We start from the raw sequence: 22,128 nt of genomic DNA on the forward strand, positions 1-22,128 counted from the left end.
TCTTTATTTTCCACCTTGTATCTTGTTAGCACGTCTTCAAGCAAGAATTCATTTTAATTTCACTCAGTAGACACATGGTTTGTCAAAGAAATGTACAATTTTAAAGTATAAAAAATTATATTTATTATAAAAGCAATGTAGGACTGACAAAGTTCTGGAACTATATGTGTCAAGTTACTCAGCGCAATTGTCATTACTGTAGTAATAAGTTTGAACAAAAAGCAGGGGGGGAAAAAAACCTTAAAGCACCACTCAGTCTTCATTTGGACAGGAAGTGTCTGAATAGACGTACGTGCTCCTGAAAATCTAAAGCAGAAGTCACATTTAGTCCAAGTCTGTATCAGCTTAGAAAGTGATCATGACAGTGCAGAAAAAAAGAGAAAAAAATCAACTTCAGCATTATAGACTGAGGCCTAAATTAAAGAGTTTGATAGATGTAATGCATTTCACACAAAACATGGTTATAGCTTAATAGCAATCACTAGCATTCTTAGTGCACCTAATATTCATATACAGGCAGTCATGCTTATAGTTTGTCAAACAATCAGGAAGAAGGTCCATTAGTTGTGTGTTCTGTATTTGATTGCACTTTTGTAATGCTTATGATCCACTGTAAGTGTTACTGAAAACTTTGATTAGCTGTCTTGCTGGTTATCTCAGACAAATTGACTTGTCATGTTGTGATTGTGCCAGTCTGCCTGGAAGGGGTAGCTAGAACAGTCCATTGTTTCATCTATTGAGAAAAAAAAAAAGCAATATCAAAATCAAATTTTATGAGTCACAATATGACTTAAAGTTTATGTAACAAGTTCACTTGAATATTGCCAGATATTTTAAAAGAGCCACAATACTGAGAACAATTATAATGCAATGTAAAAAGTGTTATGTATTGCTAACTTACAAAGACCTTCCATCCAGGAATTTGCTGGTCTCCAGCCTCTTTCACGCTCATGCAAAGGGCTCCAGTGGTCTGTGTTCTGTAGGTGGTCTACTATCTATAATGCAAAAGAACATCAATTCAACAAAAATGCTCACTTTGAACCTTGAAGGAAAAACCATGCATTAAGAGCTGGGGGTGGGGAGAGGAACTTTTTGAATTTGAAGATCAGGGTAAATTTAACTTATTTTGTCTTCTGGGAAACATGTAACTATCTTCTGTAGCCTCTGAAGGGCAGTACTAAATGAAAAAATACGATATTTAGGCAAAATAAGAAAAATGTACACATCTCAATTCTGTTCAAAACTTTTCACCCCCCGACTCTTAATTCATGGTTTTTCCTTCTGGAGCATCAGTGTGTGTTTGAACCTTATGTAATAGTTGCATATGAGTCTCTTAGTTGTCCTCAGTGTGAAAAGATGGATCTCAAAATCATACAGTCATTGTTGGAAAGGGTTCAAATACACAAAAAATGCTGGAAAACCAAAGAATTTGTGGGACCTGAAGGATTTTTCTGAAGAACAGCCAGCAGGCAGTTTAACTGTTCAGGACAAACAAGGGACTCATGAACAACTATTACTAAACAAAAAAAACACAGCTGTGGATCATTCAGGTAACAACACAGTATTAAGAATCAAGGGGATGTAAACTTTTGAACGGGGTCATTTTTATAAATTCAACGATTATTTTCTCTTGTGGACTATATGTAAACATCTTTTATGTGAACTAAATTATTCAGGTCAGCACTAAATAAACAATAACATGCATTTTGTATGATCCCTCTTATTTTGGTAAAATAATTAACATTTTGCAGATTCTGAAAGGGGGATGTAAACTTTTGACCTCAACTGTATACTCATACCTACATAGCAATAACATTCATGAAATGTATCAGTCAGGATTTAGGCCTCATCATCGCACAGAGACAGCACTGATTAAAGTAGTAAATGACCTCTCCTGGCTCAGGTCTTATTTGAACTGATCGTTATCAGTTTGTAATTGTAAATGGTGACTTGTCTACGCATACTAAGGTAAAGTATGGTGTTCTGCAAGGCTCTGTTTTAGGCCCTCTGCTTTTTTCTTTATATATGCTACATATGGGTAAAATTATTCACAAACATGGTATTAGCTTCCACAGTTATACTGATGACACACAGTTGTATGTTTCAGCAAAGTCAGGTGAGAGACACCAGCTTAATAAAGTTGAGGAATGTGTAAAGGACACTAGACACTGGATGTTTATTAACTTCCTCCTACTTAATTCTGACAAGACAAAGTACTTGTACTAGGACCACATGCAGCTAGAAGTAACCTTTCTGATTACATAGTACCTCTGGATGGCCTTTCTGTTTCATCATGTATAGCAGTAACAGACCTTGCTGTGATTACTGACTCCAGTCTTTCATTTGAAGCTCATGTAGATAATATTACTAGAACATCCTTCTTTCATCTCAGAAATATTGCTAAGATAAGAAATATAATGTCACTACAAGGTGCAGAAAAACTAGTTCATGCTTTTGTTACCTTTAGGTTTTATTGTAACGCCTTACTGTCTGGATGTTCCAGAAGGTGCATAAACAAGCTCCAGTTAGTCCAGAATGCATCAGCAAGAGTCCTTAAAAGCACCAGAAGTTATGACCACATCACCTGAATCTTATCCACCCTGCATTGGCTCCCAATCAAATTTCGCATTGATTATAAAATACTACTATTGTCCTATAAAGCACTGAATGGTCTCACACCACAGTAACTGAGCGAACTTCTGGTCGTTTATGATCCACCACGCCTAGTTCAATCAGAAGGTGCAGGCTATTTGTTGGTACCTTGAATATTGAAGGGTAAAGCAGGGGACAGAGTTTTCTGTCACAAAGCCCAACAGTTATGGAACAGCCTTCCAATTAGTGTTCGGGAGCCAGACACAGTCTCAGTATTTAAGTCAAGGCTGGAAACATATTTGTTTAGTCAAGCCTTTTGTGAATAGTTTTTATCTTTGGTAAAGTAGCAGATCTAGAGGATTCACAAGGATAGAATGTTGTGGTGGACTGGGATGTTTGCTGTTGCTCCCCCACTCTCACGCATTCACTGATGTTTGCTGATGGTGGAGGGGCTGGCCGCTTTTTGTCCCAGGGTGCCCTCATGTCTGTGTTACCTTCTGGCTATGCCTTTTAGTTATGCTGTCATAGCTAGGCTTGCCGGAGTCCCTGTTAGCACTCTGCACACAGTGTACATTGTCCTTAACCATTACATGACAATTAGCATACCTAATAGTCTCTCTCCCTCTCTCTCTCTCTCTCTCTGTTTAGCTGATCCATCTTGATAACCTACTTCTGGGTGGAGTTCTCATCACTTGGAAATCATTCGCTGCTACTGATGGTGGCCCCACACGGACAGCCTAAATATGCATGAGATTACTGTGGATGGTACCACTTGAAAACCATGAAGATAGCTTTGGACTGCAATTGCTATGATATCTTTAGGACTGCAATTGCCACGAAGAGTTTCACACTCAAGTCCAGTGAACTGTTGATAACTTTGATAACAAAATAGGCTTCATGTGAAAACTATAATGAATTTCATGTTTACACAATTGCACTTGTTGACCATGTAGTACACAGTTATAGAAGGGAATCATTTATAACTGCACTATTTCTTGTCACCCAGATGCGGATGGATTCCCTTTTTAGTCTTCCTCATATCGTGTCAGAGAGTTTTTCCTTGCCACCGTCGCCTCTGGCTTGCTCATTACGGATAAATATATAAATTTTTAAGTTTAGAATTTATTCCCTGAATTTATATATTTCTGTAAAGCTGCTTTGTGGCAGTGATCATTGTTAACAATGCTATAGAAATAAAATTGAATTGAATATTCATATATATATATATATATATATATATATATATATATATATATATTAGGGGCACAAGGTGGACGGGGTGCCAATCCGTTGCAGGGCACGATCGCACACACACTCACACACCCATTCACACACTACGGACAATTTAGAGATGCCAGTCAGTATACAACACAGAATAATGCATTTCAGACATTTTAATAATGTCACTGTTGAGCTACTGATAGATTATTAGATTTTAACCTCTCATTTAAGGTGTCACTGGTTCATTGGCAATGAGCTCAAACATATCAGCACCAGTCAGACAGAGGGCTCAGAGCTGCAGTAGTGGTCAGCTGCATAATCCATAAGAGTTTTACACAAATAGTATAGCTTGTCATTTTATTATTGAACTTGGTAAATATTGTAAATAAATTGTAAGTATAAAGTTGTTTGATTATTTGTGCTGGTTTCAGAATTTTTTTTTTTGGTTTATTTATATGTATAGCTAGCTAATTTTGTCAACCTGCTCTTACTTGAGGAGAGACTGAGAATTAAACAGGAGGCCAGACCAACAGTTAAGACAGAACACATACACACACACTCATATAGATACTATATAACTTCAGTAGCCTTCAGACACCTGTTCTACCCCTATTTTAAAAATCACTGGTCACACTGGTTCATTTTCACAATGATAAAGTCTTTTTTTCAAATTTCTTGCCTTTAACACTGCTTCAGTCTGCTCATGGTCTTCCATTGCATTTGCTTGGACTTCTGTGGAAGAGTTAACATTCATAAGTACTGTACAAAGAAGTACTGTTCACTATAAATCTGCCTAATATATAACTTCTCTCACCATGTGCTGACATGCTGATATTGGCTGGGGAACAGCAGTAGGTAGCTGAGCGCTCTTCTTTCACTGATGGTAATGTGGAGTAGCAGTTTTTAGCAAACATCTCAGGAGCAACACCTCTGATGTCCTCTTTATACTTCCAGAAAGCCTCTGGTAAAGAATAAGAATAGAACAGACTATTTTCATATAGGACAAACCTACAGATAGTTTGATTCAAATGTTCACTTTCAAGGCTGAATTAAAAAAAAAGTTTGAACAGCCCCTGGGTTTAACTGACATTTTGGTGGTATTGGAGGTGTTTCTATCTAATGACACTTTGCTCACCCGTAAACCTTTCCAGAGGTGCACCGGTGTGTGGTAGTAATGCAGGCAAACCAACTCTGGCATCCTCCATGTCTAAGCTGGACACTGGAGAAAGTGGAGACCAGACATTGAAGGGTAAGTCTGAACTCCAATGCATGTTTGTTATATTTGCACCATCATTAAGTTGGACTGTTCAAACTTTTTATGTTCAATTAGAAATTTGGTTAATAGAATAATAGAGCTATTACAGGGCATAATGTGTGCTTCTGTATAAAATTCATACATAGTTATGTGATTCTTTTTACCACAATTTGGAGGCATCAGAATCAGAATCAGAATCATGCTTTATTGACCATGTACACTAGAGTGTACATTTAGTCAGTATTTCCCAAACACAAGGTGGATAAACAAGCTTGCATTGATCGATGACTAGAATGCATAGTCTTTAAAAATGCAAATGCATATTACATAAAATTGCATATTGCATAATAGCCATCACTTTGTAGCACTCTCAAGTAGTAGTACTTAGTCCCAGCCCTTGTGTTTAGCTGTGGTGACCTGTGAGTTTGTATATGTCATTGTATATGAGTGTGTTTCGTTCTCCCTTCCACCATTTTGCGATTGTTTGTAATCAATTGACAGAAAAATTGTCTTTCAGCACATGCATTACTGACGGCTCCTTTAACAACTCTTTGCTTAGACTGTATTGTCATAAGTCAATTTAGATAAAAATATCAAAAGAGTAAATCTAAATGTAATGTAGAAGTGATATATTGGCGTTTAACACTTGCCTTTTCTCTTCTTTGGCAATTTGCTGTTGGGGAGTAGAATATAGACTCTAAAAGCATTGTGGCCTTTCTTGATGCTTTTGTCTCGAAGCTCTTGGACGTCTGGCAAGGAGTTGAGAGCACAGCGGAAGTTGGCTTTCCAAGTCTTGGGATCTGGTTTGTCTATGCCAGGTTTGTATCTCCCTTGTAGCCACAATTAGTAAAACACACAAAACATAATGATTTACCCCTCAGCAGCAGTTATTATAATAACAGAATGAGTCACTAGTACCATAAAGAACTCTTAAGAACTCTTGTATAACCTAAACAAGTACTTAAATTGTGTCCTTGTGATAAGAATTTATTATAGTGAGCTTTAGCAATTAGGTTTTTCAGTTTTCTTCCTTTTCTTCCCAAATACCACCTTGACCAGATAATGAGAAAAATGATGACATGCTGTTCAGAATACAACACTTTGGGGTCATTTTCCCAAACAAAAACCACTACCACCCTAACCAGGCACTTACTAAAGACTGACTGAATGAATGCTGTAAATCAGTGTGGTATCTGTTTGTCCTGCAAGCTTCATATCTGACAGCTTGCTTGCATATGCATGAAAATAAAAACCTCCCGCTCGTGTGACTGTTTTGTTGCATCTCACGGGATCGTAGTCCTGCAACACAACTAAAGCATAGGATTCCCTCTGAACCGTCCTGAAATTTTCTTTCTCCAATTTGTATCTATATTTGTATCTGTTTAGAATACATTATCTGTTCATTATGAATAATGCATTTGTATTTGGTTACATTCCTAATTTTTACTATATTGTAGTAATAATTGTACTTTTTCACTTCATATAACCAGGTTTTGGACAAACCTGAAATATGACTGGGCATCAAGCTCAGCGTGGTATCAAATGTCATTTAGTTTCAAGCAAGTGACTGATATACTGTAGCTCAGTCATATGGGCTCACAGTTTGCAACAGTATCTGCATGTGTTGGGGAAGCCATGCTGAGATGTAATTGGAGACAGTGTCCACTGGTGCCTGGACTTGTCTCTCACCTGTATGGATGGCCCAGTTTCGGAACAAAGTGGCGTCCTTGTCTATATTCCAGCCATGTCGAGCAGCATGTTTCCAAGGAATCTGGAAGACCTGAGCAGTCTAAAGTTTGAGTAGGTTGGGAAAAATGAAAAAAAGAAAAAGATGTTTAAAATGATCTTTCAGTAGCAGGTTTTTGAGATATAATATGGCTATTTAAAATATGAAGCTCATAGACATAGGATATGCATGAATCTTATGTAGATGCTTTTTCTCTGTCTTCTCTAATCCCAATAATACCAACCTAATACCTGTATATTCCATTACTCTTACGCCATATGATGAAAACTGCAAAAATCTGAGAATATGGTGTTTGGTACATTGTTTTGTGTAAAATAGAAAATCTGAGAGCCTTTGCTGAAATTTTGTTTTATCATTTGAAGGTACAGTGTAAAATATCAACAATGACTATTTTATACTTTTGTAGATTAGAAATTAGAGAAACTTCATGTAAAGACTACATACATTTCTCAAGTATTAAAAAACACTACAAAATGATCTATGCACAGTTTTTTTTTTTTGAGATGCTGTATAATCAGTCAATACTGCAGTTCTCAGTTTAACATGGTATATAGGTGTAGATAAAACCCCTCTTATTATCAAGTGTCATGGCACCTCAGTCTTCTACTTCTATACATGACATATATGTTGTTTAGAAGCATTTAACACATTTAGAAAGCTTTTAACAATTGTGAAAACATGAACTTAAGCCTTACTTCATCTAGCCATACGACTCCAGGATATCTCCCTGACTTAATCTGTTCTTCCAGCCATGGCCGTAAACGCAGGCGACCCTGGTGCATCTTTGAGTTTTGGTCCTTCTCAAGAGACTAATGCAGTTTTGCCCTCCTTCTTTATCCTGTGTAGTTTGACAAGTCAGCAATGCACATGCTTATTTTTTCAAGTCTTTCTTTCTATCTAGTTTCAGATTACACACAATGTTTTAAGAATGTTTATACCAAAGGTGTTTACACTAGCTATAGTTTTGTAATTTGATGATACTGATAAGACACGCATGTTGCATACCTGTGACTGTTAACATACAATCACTTCTGTTCACTACTTTTAACAATTTTATGACATTAAATTGATTTTGCAAATAAAAAAAATGAAGGATCAGTACAAGGAAATGGCTTACCTCTTGCTCAGACGTTTCTTTGTGCAGGAGAACAAACAGCCACGACTCTTTAGCAGGGCATAGCTTCTTTTTCATGCTCCGTACCTGCTCCAACAGGTTTCTGCTGTTTCCAAAAAACCTGCCGGAGAATTTCTCTGGTAGTGGATGACCTAACCACCCGCCCCATCTTCAGTTCATTGGAACATTTCACAGGGTTTTTTTTCATGCCACCATAGAATTATTGCCTCTGAAACAAACTTTAAAAGAAGGGACCTGTAGGATTATTTTAATATTAATATAAACTACACTACCAAGTGCAGGTATCAAATCTTTTCAAATCAAGACATTGAATACAAAATATTCTTCACACATTTGCTTTAGATTAACATCCAGTAGTATATCATATATTGATAAATATCTGACTATAATGTTTATTGTGAAATACAGTGTCTTGTGGAAAATTTGTGAATTTTTGGAAGAATTCACAAATAATTATATGATTATAACTAAAAGTGTATGGCTGGGGAAATAATTAGAGTATCTGTTCAATCACCTTGCTTATACGTAAGCCAATATGTGACACACTTGCTTTAGTCTATACCATATATGAAAGTAAATGGACAACTACTGTGAAATAAAGAAGTGACTTCTGACAAATCAGTGCCATGTCAATGCCAGAATCAGCGTTCAACTAGAATTCCCAGACGACAGTGTGGCCTACAAACATGGCCGCCGAGGACTACAATGCCCAGCCACTAGACTCTCTCACGTTCACCTGATTACTGATCACAAACACCTGGACTCAGTCACACACACACACACACACACACACACACTCACAGTATATAAGGACTCTCATTCCACTTACTCACTCTGAAGTATATGCACTGTGTTTTTGTACCAGTCGAGACCAAGCTGTTGTTATTTGATTGTCTTTCTGGTTTTGATCGCCTTTCTGGTTTTCTCATCTTGCTTTTGCCTGCCCTAGTTTCTGTTGTTTGTTCATTGCATGACCCTTGCCTGAATCATGGCTTTGCCTTTGAATTATGTCTCTGCTTTGTTTGCTGCTTTTAATAAAGCACTGAACACCTGCGCTTGTGTCCGTACCTGCATCATGACAATCAGAAGCATGGTGTCTTCTTTGTCTAATTAATGAAAGATCATAGCTCCACCTTTTTTACTGGGAACTTGACTGAACTGTTAGGTAACGTCAGGTAAAAACATGTGGGTTGGAAGTATGTAATAATTGTAATTTTTTTGCAAGCTTGGACAATGTACATTTCATGGTGGATCAGGAGCACTGGGCGCGAAGCAGGAATATACTATGGAAGGCACGTAGTGTAGTATTGGGTCCTCCACTCTTGATGAACTGAATTGAATTCAGCTGAATAAAACTATGACAGCTATTATAAGGAATTTATTGTTTGAGGTATCAGCGATTCTGGAATGCTTCACAGTGCAGTCAAATTTTCGAAGAGATTCTTAATTGAAATCAGTGATGGCACTGCTCACTGTTACATTTAGTGATGATGAATGGTTTTGAATGTTTAGATAGATGTTTTTAATTAGTGGTCTTCATGTTGTCACGCTTTTGTGAATCACAGATTCCCCTAATCCCAGATATAAAGATAGCTTATTTTTTTAACATCATATGTGGCACTACTAACTGCTGTCTTAAATGAGATGGTTTAGCCTGAGTGAGTCAGACCAGAGGAAGTAATGCACAAATTTAGTAAACATGACTTTAGCCAACATTAAACATAACTGAAATTCTTAGGTGGGGAAGTGCCAAACTTTGTATTAATTCTCATTAAGTGATAAGATCTTTGAGTAATCCTTCCTCATACCTGAACGAGAAAATAATCAGAGTCACTCAGCATCATCGGTGACAGTTTAAAGAAGTTCCGGAAAACAAGTTCATAGGTAACCACCCACACTTATATCTAATACAACTGACTGGCACAGGTGTGTTACTTTGTCACTGAACAAGGATGCGTGAAGATCAGAGTGAAAACCAGCACTGGTAAGAGATTGGTTTAATGTTTCTTTCCTTGTTTTTCAACATTATCATCATTATTACCATTGTTATTTAAAATGTGGTTTTGTATCCCTTTATTCCTGTAGTATTATTATAATAATGTATACAGTCTCTCTCAAAGTCTCGACCTGGACCTGTCAATACTTTTTTTTGCACCTCTTCACAATAAAGGAAGTAAAATACATTTTAAAATACAACATTTAAAATTGTGATCTTGTAGGGCCAAGCAGGCCTGGGACGCTGCTCGGGAAACACCTATTATTGCAGATGAACAAAAACCTCGCAAGCTTGTGAGCTTCATCCAAATCATCACATGTACTCTTGTGGGAATCTTGGTGTTTGGGCTAGCCTTCTTCAGCAAAGTAAGCCTTAATATAAAAAAGAATATCTATTTTCTTGTTGGCGGCAATACATTCTGAGGCATTTGAACATGTTAAATAAATGTGTGTATTTCTGTTTTTTATCTACTTTATAGGCATCTCTGTTGCTATTAATAAACCTTTGCAGTGGAACATCAAAAACCATAGACACCAAACCCTATGCTCTCCTCTTCATTGGGTGCCTTCTAATTGCTCCAAGTGTTTTACTGCTGATCAAAAGCATTTGGAAAATTACTTTTAAAGATTCAAAAACCCCATCGACGCAAACTTTGCTATGGGTAAGTGACGACCATTATCCAAATATGTCCATTTGTATACTTCTAGGAAAAACTTTATATTTAGCAACCTAAGGTGTTTTCATGTTTTCCCTCTAAGGGAATCCTAAACTTGAAGGTTTTATGTGGAATCCTCCTCCAGAGGGTTTCCAGAGAACCACTTTAATCAGTAATATAATTTAAAAGATTAGTTTCAGTAACGTATCTAGTTGCAGTTAAGGTGAGATTTATTTAATGATAAATAAAACTGGACAGAAATATGATGAAGTATTCTGTAGATTGAACACTGTTGCTTCTTCTTCATAAGTTACACCATTGTCAACTAATTTTATAATTAGTGTCTTGCTTGATGTGACTATTTTCAGTTGAGACATTTTGTGTTTTTTCCACCACCTTCTACTTTATACCAATATTCTTACCAATATTCTTACATAAGCTTTACTTATCTACAATTAGAGAAGTAACTTCTTTTCCACTCATTGAGCCTTTTTGAATCTGAACAACCATGATCTGTGTGTCACTAGCAATTATTACTATTTTCTATATGCAATATATACATATATATACATACAATAGTTATATATGTATAACCACACAGTTCTGATAATTGTACGTGCATTTCACAGTTGTACATGCTTGTTAGAAAAGTTGCAGTCTGTAGAATTTAACTCTAATTAAAAGTAGATTAATGCTTATTAACTGTCAAATCTTTACTATCACAAAGACTGTTTAAATATTTATTGGCTGAGCCTGTAATACATTGCTGTGTATTACGTATTACCCTGAATTTAATTTGACTAAAATTCCTTTATCTGTGTGCAGATTATTTCAGTGGAAACTTTGGTGGCTCTTGGATCTTCCATCCTTATCCTGGTCACTATGCCCAAATTTGACATCCTGACCAACGTGATGCTTCTGAATGGCATTGCCACATTATCAGCCATTCTGCAGGTGGTCGCAAATGCAGTCGCGCACGGAAGGAGACGATTTATTGCGACGTCGTTAGCTGCTGTCGTTTTCTTAATTGCAGGTTTTTGTCTCTTTGCTGTTAACTATCTCAGAGAGAAAAATGGAAAGCAGAACATGGTGCTATTCGTGGGTTTAGCCATAGGAGGCACTTTCTTGGTCTCTTTGAACTGGTGGGAGAACTACGCCATGCTTTTCCGCATCGTCTTCTTCCAGAACACAATCCGGGACATACAAAGGTCCCACAACTTCGCGAACATTGTGACTAGCTTGGTGCGAATTATTGTGACCTTCACTGTCCTTGGAGCTTATGTGAAGCTTTCAGGCCAGGAGTGGTCATCGGTGTTATCAGTCACCAGCTTTACCAGAACCCTCGTCTTGAGTCTGTTTGCCATTCAGGTTCTATCTTCAGCTCTGTGTCGCTACGTGGCCGTGGCTGCGTGCAAAATGCATGCTGTGCGCCGCAGCTTCCTCATTCCCATGATCTTCACATCTCCAGCCACGCTGGGCGCCTTTGTGCTGGCTGTTTGGATTCCCTTTTTGAAGATCTATGAAAAGGTTATAATAATAATTTTTGAAAAATTAATGAACACATATCGTAATTATTGCATGTGTGTCTGTGGTGGCCTGGGGAAGCATGCAGACAGTTTTTTACCTGTGTCAGTGTTGTTCTGCTATGTCCATTTAGGTCCACTTATGTCCATTTCACTAAGGTACATAAGCAAAAACACAGCATGACATTCACTGCATGATGAATGCATACTTAGCTAGTGAACTAGCAAAGAGAGCACCTTCTTTAGGCATTCTGGCTGTTTTTACCACCAAGTTTGTTGAACTGCCTCCTTATTTAGTTAATAAAATAATTTTATAAGCTAAACGCATATATATATATATATATATATATATATATATATATATATATATATATATATATATCTGCCACACTGACACTGAATGAATCTCTCTCTCTCTCTCTCTCTCTCTCTCTCAGACACACACACACACATATGGTTTATTACAGTTTAATCACTTATATATATTTTTTTATTTTGTTTTTAAAAAATGTTTTTGCACTTTTTATCTCCAGAACAATATCACATTTGCTGACTACTGTAGCACCTTTGCGATTGTGGAAAGCCCAGGGCTTGGCGTCGTGAGACTGATGCTGAGTGATTTAACTCGTGACCTGTGTCAACACATGCCAGACAAGGAGTCTTCGATGGGTTTTGGTCTTCTTGGATCATCTTTGGTGAGCTGGTGGATTGGCCTGGTGCTCTCCACACTCTACATCTGGTTTCTGAACACGGAACGTATTGCCAGGACAAAGGACTTGTTTGTGCGCAACCTTTATGAAGCAGCGTTCATTGACCAGTCCATGCTCTTGAACTCCAAGTTCGAGATTGTGCTCCAGCCAAGACATAACAGGTAGTTAAGTGTGTATGTGCTTAATGAAGGACAATGCATTTTGATGTATATTAACATCTGGAATTAACATTCTTACATTTTCACCAATAGGGAAAAGGAGAAGGTGACCATCTACCTCTGTGCAACCATGTGGCATGAGACTACAGATGAAATGATGAAGATGATCATATCGATGTTCAGGTATTCTGATGGTGAAAAGAGTCTTCCACTTGAGAACTTCATTGATCAACCTTAAATGAATGTTTTCTCCTATTTCCACCAGGCTGGATAAGTTCCGACCAAAGAAAAACCAATTTAACGATGTTGTTTTTGAGTCTCACATTTATTTCGATGATGCTTTCCTGACCAAAGACAACAAGCGGTGTGTCAATGAGTATGCTGAGACCCTGGTGGAAGTCATCAGAGAAGTTTACATGTAAGTGATTGTGCAAACAAGCAATAAAATATAGAATCATTTGCCATAAATACCATAATGGCTGCAAAAGACCTGTACTAAAGTACTAATATATTGTATATAAAGATGTATTGTTTACCCTGAAATATGTGTGTGTGTCCTGATTATATACAGCATATTCACAGAGAATAGCAAAAGTGAATTTAGGGAGAGAAAGCCTCTTCCTGACCAGAAAATCTTCCAGACGCCGTATGGCTGCCGTCTGCAGTACACACTTCCACATGGCAACACACTATTTGTTCACTTTAAGGACAAACACCAGATCCGCCACAAAAAGAGATGGTCTCAGGTGAGCTGCTGCAGACTCCACTGTGATGCCTAAACCTTTTCTCCACAATTATTATTATAAAGAATCATAGCATGCTGGTAAGATTGAACAGTGGGTTAAACACTATACCGGTATGACTATATACCATTATAACTGAAATATTCATTCACTGGTGTAGATGATGAAGACAAAAAGATTTTTGTGATTTGTGAGTAGCCAATTAAAAAAATTCATACTGACAAAATATGTGCATTCATATTTTAATTCAATTCAATTCAATTTTATTTGTGTAGTGCTTTTAACAATGGACACTGTCACAAAGCAGCTTTACAGAAATAAATGGATTCAAAAAAATATATTGTAAATATGTGAATTTATCCCTAATGAGCAAGCCAGAGGCGACGATGGCAAGGAAAAACTCCCTGAGACAATATGAGGAAGAAACCTTGAGAGGAACCTATATTGAGAGAGCCTATATTTTATATAGACTAAGAGCAAAAGAACAAAAACAAAACAAACAAACAAACAAACAAAAAAAAACATTAGAATTTAAATCAAGGGCACTGTAAGGAGGAGTTTTATGCACATACACACACTCTCAACAACTAAATCCATATTGTAAGTATGCTTAAAGTTTATTGTACTTACAAGGTCTCATTTAAGCACTGATTTTGTTTTTTTCCACCAAAGATTATGTACATGTACTACCTACTCGGCTGGAGGCTGCACAAGAACTACTATCAGATGTACAAGCAAAGGGATGTGCATTTGACAAATATTGAAGACCAACTAAAGGTAAGTGTGATTACCCTAAAAGAACTTCATAACAGTTTCATAACTTAGGATTTCATAACCTAGAATTTATTTTCTCCTCCAGAAAGCCAAAGAGAATACATACCTTCTGGCTCTAGATGGAGACACAGATTTCCAGCCTTCAGCTGTCATGCTTTTAGTGGATCGGCTCAGGTTGTACCCCGAAGTGGGAGCTGCTTGTGGCAGGATCCATCCTACTGGCACAGGTGATTAATAATACATTTAATCAAAGTACAAAAGCTAGTAGGTAGGTAGTTAGTTGCAGCTTTCCATCTTCCTTGATCTCTCAGACTGCTGTGAAGAATCAGCAATGAGTATGTGATGTTCAATAAGGAACTACTCTTTCTGTTTTTTGTTTATATTAGTGGGTTTCCGAATTTGCAGTTGTTTTTTTATTTGTTTGTTAGATATTTGTTCTTTTTTTTTTTTTTTTTTTTTTTTTTTTTTTGCCTTTAAGGTCCACCGTAGAAATCTATTGGTGTTTCATTACCAAGACATCACTGTGGTGCACACAGAAGACTTTTCTTTGCACAATTTTTCCAAAGTTCTTCTGTAGACTATTTCTTTTTTTCTTTCTAACCCATTTTCTCCCAATTTGGTTGTTTGCCAATTCCCACTCTCTAGCTAGCTCTCGCCCTATCATGCAACAGCTACCAAATGGGGAGAGTGAAGACTAGCACATGTTTCTATGCATTTCTATGAAACTATGCATCTAGGAGGTGCTATCTGCCCTCCTTCGCATACATGAGCTCACTGAGGGTGGCATGTACTGTAGGTAGTGTCACTGTGATTGACAAGAGACCATCCTTTCCACCCAGAAAGCACAGCCAGTTTTGTTGTCTTGGACTCCTGGTTTCAAATGGTCATGATGGTCATAAAAAGACCAAAAATATATAATGCAAAGATTTGACACCTTGTGCGGGTGCTTTCTATAATCAAGAAAATAGTACCTTTACACTGTGTGTTGCAGGCCCAATGGTATGGTATCAGAAATTTGAGTATGCTGTGGGTCACTGGCTCCAGAAGACAGCTGAGCATGTGTTCGGATCTGTGTTGTGCAGCCCGGGCTGTTTCAGCCTGATGCGTGCAGAGGCACTCATGAGTGACAACGTCATGAAGAGATATACAAGAAAAGCAACTGAGGCTTCCCACTATCTACAATATGACCAGGGTGAGGGGAGCAAAGACAAAGGAGATGAGAAAAAATAACATTATGCACAGTACATTCTCTTAATACCTATATATTTAATGTATATTCACATTTTAATGTATATTCAATACATATATATATATATATATATATATATATATATATATATATATATATATATATATATATATTTAATGTATATTCTGGTGCATCTTGTGTGTTCTGGCTCTGTGTATGCAGGTGAGGACCGCTGGCTGTGCACACTGCTCCTGCAGCAGGGATGGCGAGTGGAGTACAGTGCTGCCTCTGACTCATACACCAATGCTCCACAGGAGTTCAAGGAGTTTTACAACCAACGGCGGCGCTGGGGCCCTTCCACAATGGCCAACACTCTGGACCTTCTTTCCAGTGGCAGTGTCACTGCACGAATGAACAAGTCCATATCACGACCTTACATTCTCTACCAGACTATCACCATGGCTGCCTCAATCTTGGGCCCAGCTACGGTCTGCCTCATGATTGCAGGTGACAGCTTAGAAGCTCTTTCACCATTTCTGTTGAGGCTCATTTCAACTGTTTGCCCTCACTTATTTTGCATTAGCACGTTATGTATTCAAATTAGCGGTACTGAAATTTCAAAGACTGGCTTTTTTTCTAGTAAAGGAATGCTATTGGGTCAGTGCTTAAGGCTTTGGGCTACTGATCAGAAGGTTGTGAGTTTAAATCCCACCAAGCTGCCACAGTTTGTTCCTTAACCCTCATCTACTCAGTAATATCCTGACTCAGCTATAAATCACTTTGGATAAAAGTATCATCCAAGTGAGCAAATGTAAATATATTATTATTTGATGTACATGCCATCAATTTGCCCACCAATTGATTTTTAAATGTCACTCTTTGTTTGATATATGTACAGTATATTGGCTCTGATGGTAATCAATGAAAGATATAGTACGTATATTAGAAGAAACTACGAACCTTAGGTGAAATAGTAGCCTAAGTCCTGGGGTAGTTTACTGCTAATAGAAAAGCATACTGAACCCCAAATTTCTTTCATTTTTAACAAATGGTAAAAACTGTGATTAATTTATGTAGGTATAAGTCTGAAAAACAAGCAAAGCAGATGTTCATCCAGAGTGCATTGAGTGTGTGTGTGTGTTTTTTCTTTTCTTTTAGAATAATTTATACATAGTTGGCATCAATTTCTTATGTAAAATTCAACTGTTTTTTCAACAGGAAGCCTTAAATTCGTCTTCAGTTTAGATGCCAATGTTGCACTTTTGATAGCAGTTGTTCCTCCTGCAGTCTACATAATTCTCTGCTATTATCTTGGGCAAGCAAAATCAGACTTACAAATCAGCATTGCTGGCATTATGAGCATAATCTATGCTTTTCTGATGACAGCAACCATCTTATCTATTATAGGTAAGTGAAGATTTCTTTTAATTCAATACTTTTTCTTTCCAATAACAGCTATGGAATGATTAGTCCTTTTACTAACACTCTGTTTAAGAATCACTTGGCACCTTTAACTGGTACCTTTACAAATACACATTGCTATGTATTTGAACATGTATAATTTGTCCTTTAGTTTATCTTCATCTTTGGTATTTCATTTTATTGTGCTTTTATACTGCTTATTTCTTGTCATGTCTCTCCTTTGAAATAACTATGCTAAGCTAATTTGGTAACAAAGGTGACCAAGCTTGTTTTATAAAATATTTTAGCATTTCTCTACACTGTACTGAAATAATAAAGTATACTAAAAATTGTCATAAACAATTCAACCACTTATCTGTACATGTGTTCAGGGGACATGGTAAAGCAGAACACTTTTGTGACCCCAAGCGGCTTGTTCTTCGTTGGCATAGTCATCATGTACGTTGTCACGGCTCTTCTTCATCCTCATGAGTTCCATCTTGTCATCTTTGGCTTCCTTTACTTCATCTGCATCCCCAGTGGCTACCTGCTGCTGGCAATTTACTCCATGGTCAACATGAACAATGTGTCCTGGGGCACACGCGAATCTGCCAACCAGACCACTGGATCTGAAGGAAACATCCGGAAAAATGTCAAGTGCCAGAAGCTGTTCAAAATATGTGGCTACAATCTGGAGGTTCAACTGAACAAAGAAGAAAAAGTGATGGAGAATGCACCTCAACCCACATCTTTGAATGCTGAAACCAAAGTGAATGATGAAACCCCACCTAAAGAAAGGTAAGAGATATAAACTAACATAATAACATTTTGATGGCTGTTTAAACTATTTTAGCTATTAAACTATTGTGGGTTTTCTATATCATTTAACCCACCTGAAGGAAATGATTAACTAAATTAAAACAATCTTGTTTTTTCAGACAGTTACCTTTAATTGAGCACTGTGAGTACACATACATTTTTGACTACTATTACTATATACATATATACATATATACATATATACATATATATGCCTGGTACCACAGATGATTAATAAAGATTTCTTTGATAGCTTTTGTTCAACAGTTGGTAGAAAGCTCTGGTGAACTTGCCCTTATTGAGAAGAGCCTTAACCCGGTGGGTATCACCTTTCTTTCATGATTACTCAATGAACATTTTATGAACTGTCATTTTACACTAAGCCTTGCCACAAATTCTCAGTTGGATTGAGGACTGGGCTTTAACTGTGAGATTATACACATTCAGGTTCTTGGTTTTGAACCACTTAACTGCAAAAAAGTAAAGTATTTAAGTATAAAGTATAAATATTAAAGTATAAAGAAGGCTAGCTAGATGGCTAGGTCCATATGTGGGCTCAAAAACATGCCCACCTGCACCATCAGTCTGTAGTATGCAGACAGACCCTTTCTACCCAGTCTCCCTTTCAAGCAGGTCTACCACTCAGACTACAACCTCTAAGCCTGCACCTCATCATTTGTAGCATTTCATACAACTTGGTTTGTGTGGATTTTTAGGAATTTGCATTTGTGAGGTCACACATTCATATCATGTGAATCCCTGTTCTTCTGTTTCTTATTTTGGCCATTCATTGTGTAAAAACTGGAAACAGTCATAACCAAGTATGCTGTTTACAGCTTAATTAACTTTTCTGTTGCATTAGGAAGAAGAATCGTTTTGGAAGGACCTTATTGAGCAATACCTAAAACCATTAGAGACTGATAAAAAAAAGGAGGACAGAATCAAAGAAGATCTGAAAGAGCTACGCAACAAGGTTGGTTAGTCTGAAGTTGACAAAAAAAAAAACTTCATATTTGGGTAACTTTATTTTTTTTATTTTATATATGTGTATATATATATATAGTAATTTGTGCCATGATATTAAATTGTCATGATCATTGCTTAATCTCATCTTTATGGCATGAGTAATGCAGTTTTTGTTTGTTGTTCCCATTAGACATTTCACAATTAAATTAAAATGAAAAGAATTTAAATTAACAAATAAAATAAATAAGAAGTACTTGCAGTTGCATCGCCAGTGTCACTCTTGAAATAAGTTCTCAATAAAGAGGTCAACCACAGTGTATTTGAAGAAAATATATAGTCATCTATACTGACTAGATTTTGAAGCCTCCATGGTTACAATATTGTGTGTGTTAAATAGCATGGTATATCGTATGACTAATTGTTGGCAAATGCCTAGCAGCGATCACTATACTTAGGAATATTTGAGTAATGACCTAACTTTAGTGATCTGGTCTAATTATCCTCTTTACATTTTCAGGCAACTTTTGTGTTTTTTATCTGCAACGTCCTGTGGATTGTGGCTACTTTCTTTATGCAATCCATGGGCAATACAGTCAACATCCCCATCCCAATGACTTATGCCAATGGAACAGTTGACCCTGACAAGAAGCTTTATATCGATCCTATTGGACTGATGTTCCTCATCAGTTTTGCAGGCCTCCTTATTATCCAGTTTTTTGCTATGCTGTGGCACAGGTAACAAAAATATAAATCTTGTGTTGTATGACATTTAAAAGTGCTCTGAATGATTACTATTTGACTTATACATGTATGTGTTTTTTTTTCTTTAGAGTCCAGACTTTAATCCACTTTATTGCTTACACTGGGACTGAGGCCGTTGTTAACAGGAGGACGAGAAGATCTTTGGCACTGGTCACTGAATTCCCTGAAGAAAATGTGAGTTGTCTTTTTTTCTTGTTTCTTATTCACTGTTATTGCCAGAAATATTAATGCGTTGGACTGATTTAACATTTTAATATGTTTTTTAACCTTGATGACAGACACGTTTAATGACTTCAATGTTCATTTTCTCTTCAGAATTTTCTTTAGGAGAAAAACGATTAAAACGAAAAAATTGATTAAAAGCCTACAAGTGGATGATCTAACAGATGAGCTGTTATGGGAAACTTCGCAACAACACACAAACCTGGCAAACCTTGCTTATTGGGATTGAAAGTTGTTACCACTGTGCTGTTAGGCCTTTTTGTTTAATGTTGTTTACAATTCTTTGTTACTTTTCCTTGCACTGTATTATTATTATTATTATTATTATTATTATTATTATTATTATTATAAACACCGTCAATGACATACTGTATGTTCTAGTGTGATAGATTGTTATCAGGAAGCTGTTTGTCAATGCTGTAAATATGTAAGTTATTAAGTATTTAAAACAGTCATTTAAAATGTCATTAAAAACAGACAGAGACAAAGGAAAATTCAGTAATAATAGTTCATGGCTATAAATGTAAAAATGTCCTATAAAAATGAAGTCCTGTGGAAAAAGTGGTTAAAATGGTTAAAAAGGATTAAAATGTAAAAGTCCTGCATGAGAGATTAAAATTTTTTAAAAACAGTTAATATGACCAAAAAAAAAAAAAAAAAAACGTTTAAAAAGGTGTAATGATACCTACCTGTAAGGAGTTAATCCATGGTCGACTTTGTTGATCTTTTGAGAAGTGAAATCTGTGATTGATTAGTCATGCCTGCAAAGTCCGGAAGGGGGCGCTCTCGCTGCGATGCTTCGTTCTCGCTGAAGCTGCTTGAGAGGAAGCATCGTGTTCGAGTTCCCTTATTTACATCTCCCCTTTTCAGGTATAAAATTGAATATATCTAAAATGCATTTATTCTTTTGAATCTTGGTATATGACTGCTAAAACGTTTTGTTAGTATTCCGTTAGCATACTGACTGAAGTTGAGTGTTTTAAAAGCATTATTTAGTTCTTTTGACGGTTAATTGATACTGATGAGCATCTAGCTAAACTCTGTTTTTGCAGTGGCTTGTCCAGAATGACACGTGGTTAACACAGCTACAGCACATATTGTGTGCAGTTTGACTATGTTTGGCTCAGCAAGACACACATTTAGAGCATTAAGTTTGCTAGTGTTTGTGTGGGTGACTTTTATTATGTTTATGTGTGTTTTAAAGATAAAGTGTGCTCATTGTGTGTAAATGTGATAAGGAACACAGAAAATAGCACATAGAAGAGACACATTGCTGGAAATGTTTTATAGGATAGATTTTATTTGCAGTGCATTAGAGTTTGATAATTTAAGCTTATGTTTAATGATTTATAGACTATTTTCATGAATACCTACCTCATACTTGATTCTTCCTGTTAAAGAAAAAAAGAGAAATGTTATTATACCTACTTGTTTACTTACCTGTGAAGGAAATCCGGGAGAAGAAGAAATTAGATTAGAAAATTGAGTTTATAATATAAAGAAAATGCATATTGGTGTTGTAATATTTTACATTTAAAGAAATTCTGTAACTTTGTAACTAATCCTGAAAATAAATCGTTCACGCTGAAGCTGCCTGACAGGAAGCATCGTGTCCGAATACCCTTATTTACATCTCCCCTTTTCAGGGTGTAACATCTTGGAGGCACTGCTGGGATGAAGGTGACTAGGGCCAGCTGTCCTAGATAGATTTCAGCCTGGGTGAACAAGAGCGTGGAGAGACTTGCATGCAATCTGAGGTCAACCGCTGGTGCCAAGAGAGCTGTGTCATCTGTTTTGCAAAGGGAAGGTTCTGCATCTTGCTGCCATTGTTCACAGGTCAGAGACTGAAATGGAATCTTCAGAGCTAGAGGACTTGAAACTAGAAGTTTGTGGTGCTCTGTACACATTGACATGAAATGTTTTGATTGAAGTCTGTGATTTCCTGTCTATTGCTGGTTTAAAGCTTGAAAAGGTGTTCGGCAAAAGCCGCTCCTCCCTCATCTTATATGTCATAAGCTATCTAGAGAGAGAAGAGTTGAGTGAGATTGAGGATGGAGGTATGACAGAGCTACTGATGTTGAAAGATAAAATGGTTGAGTTGCAACAGGGTGCACAAAGTAGTGCAGTAGAACAAGTAGCTTCAGAGCCAGAACAGACAGATTTGGTGCAAGAGGAGGTTGTTCAGCCATCAGAATCAGAGTGTTTGAAAAAAGAGATAGTAATACTACAAGCAGCATTAGCACCAACGCTACAAGAGAAG

At 36.9% G+C, this 22,128-nt stretch overlaps 2 protein-coding genes across 4 annotated transcripts; one reads left to right on the forward strand and one right to left on the reverse strand.

Annotated features, from left to right (window-relative positions):
• Positions 1–31: 31 nt before the first annotated feature.
• Positions 32–8,072, reverse strand: irf1a (interferon regulatory factor 1a). 3 transcript variants are annotated; one of them, XM_026943231.3, is made up of 9 exons: positions 7,933–8,072; positions 7,511–7,653; positions 6,758–6,857; positions 5,719–5,898; positions 4,949–5,032; positions 4,628–4,774; positions 4,493–4,542; positions 902–995; positions 32–733 (listed from the first exon to the last, which is right to left on the reverse strand). In XM_026943231.3, the coding sequence occupies exons 2-9, from the start codon at positions 7,595–7,597 to the stop codon at positions 657–659; spliced, it is 819 nt and encodes a 272-aa protein (XP_026799032.1). In that variant the 5' UTR covers positions 7,598–7,653; positions 7,933–8,072; the 3' UTR covers positions 32–656. The 3 variants fall into 3 exon arrangements, with proteins under 3 accessions (XP_026799032.1, XP_026799031.1, XP_026799033.1); XM_026943230.3 differs by having other exon boundaries at positions 4,493–4,545; XM_026943232.3 differs by lacking the exon at positions 4,949–5,032 and having other exon boundaries at positions 4,493–4,545.
• Positions 8,073–9,833: 1,761 nt separating this feature from the next.
• On the forward strand, positions 9,834–21,472 carry LOC113544354 (chitin synthase chs-2). The gene is made up of 20 exons (XM_034301321.2): positions 9,834–9,934; positions 10,170–10,311; positions 10,425–10,607; positions 11,427–12,128; positions 12,658–12,995; positions 13,086–13,175; positions 13,258–13,410; positions 13,564–13,738; positions 14,408–14,512; positions 14,595–14,736; positions 15,501–15,701; positions 15,921–16,205; positions 16,917–17,105; positions 17,492–17,897; positions 18,038–18,060; positions 18,172–18,236; positions 18,781–18,891; positions 19,402–19,619; positions 19,715–19,820; positions 19,962–21,472. The coding sequence occupies exons 1-20, from the start codon at positions 9,903–9,905 to the stop codon at positions 19,971–19,973; spliced, it is 3,678 nt and encodes a 1,225-aa protein (XP_034157212.2). The 5' UTR covers positions 9,834–9,902; the 3' UTR covers positions 19,974–21,472.
• The last annotated feature ends 656 nt before the right edge of the window (positions 21,473–22,128 follow it).

This window comes from Pangasianodon hypophthalmus, chromosome 28, assembly GCF_027358585.1.
Source record: "Pangasianodon hypophthalmus isolate fPanHyp1 chromosome 28, fPanHyp1.pri, whole genome shotgun sequence".
Classification (NCBI taxonomy): Eukaryota; Metazoa; Chordata; class Actinopteri; order Siluriformes; family Pangasiidae; genus Pangasianodon; species Pangasianodon hypophthalmus.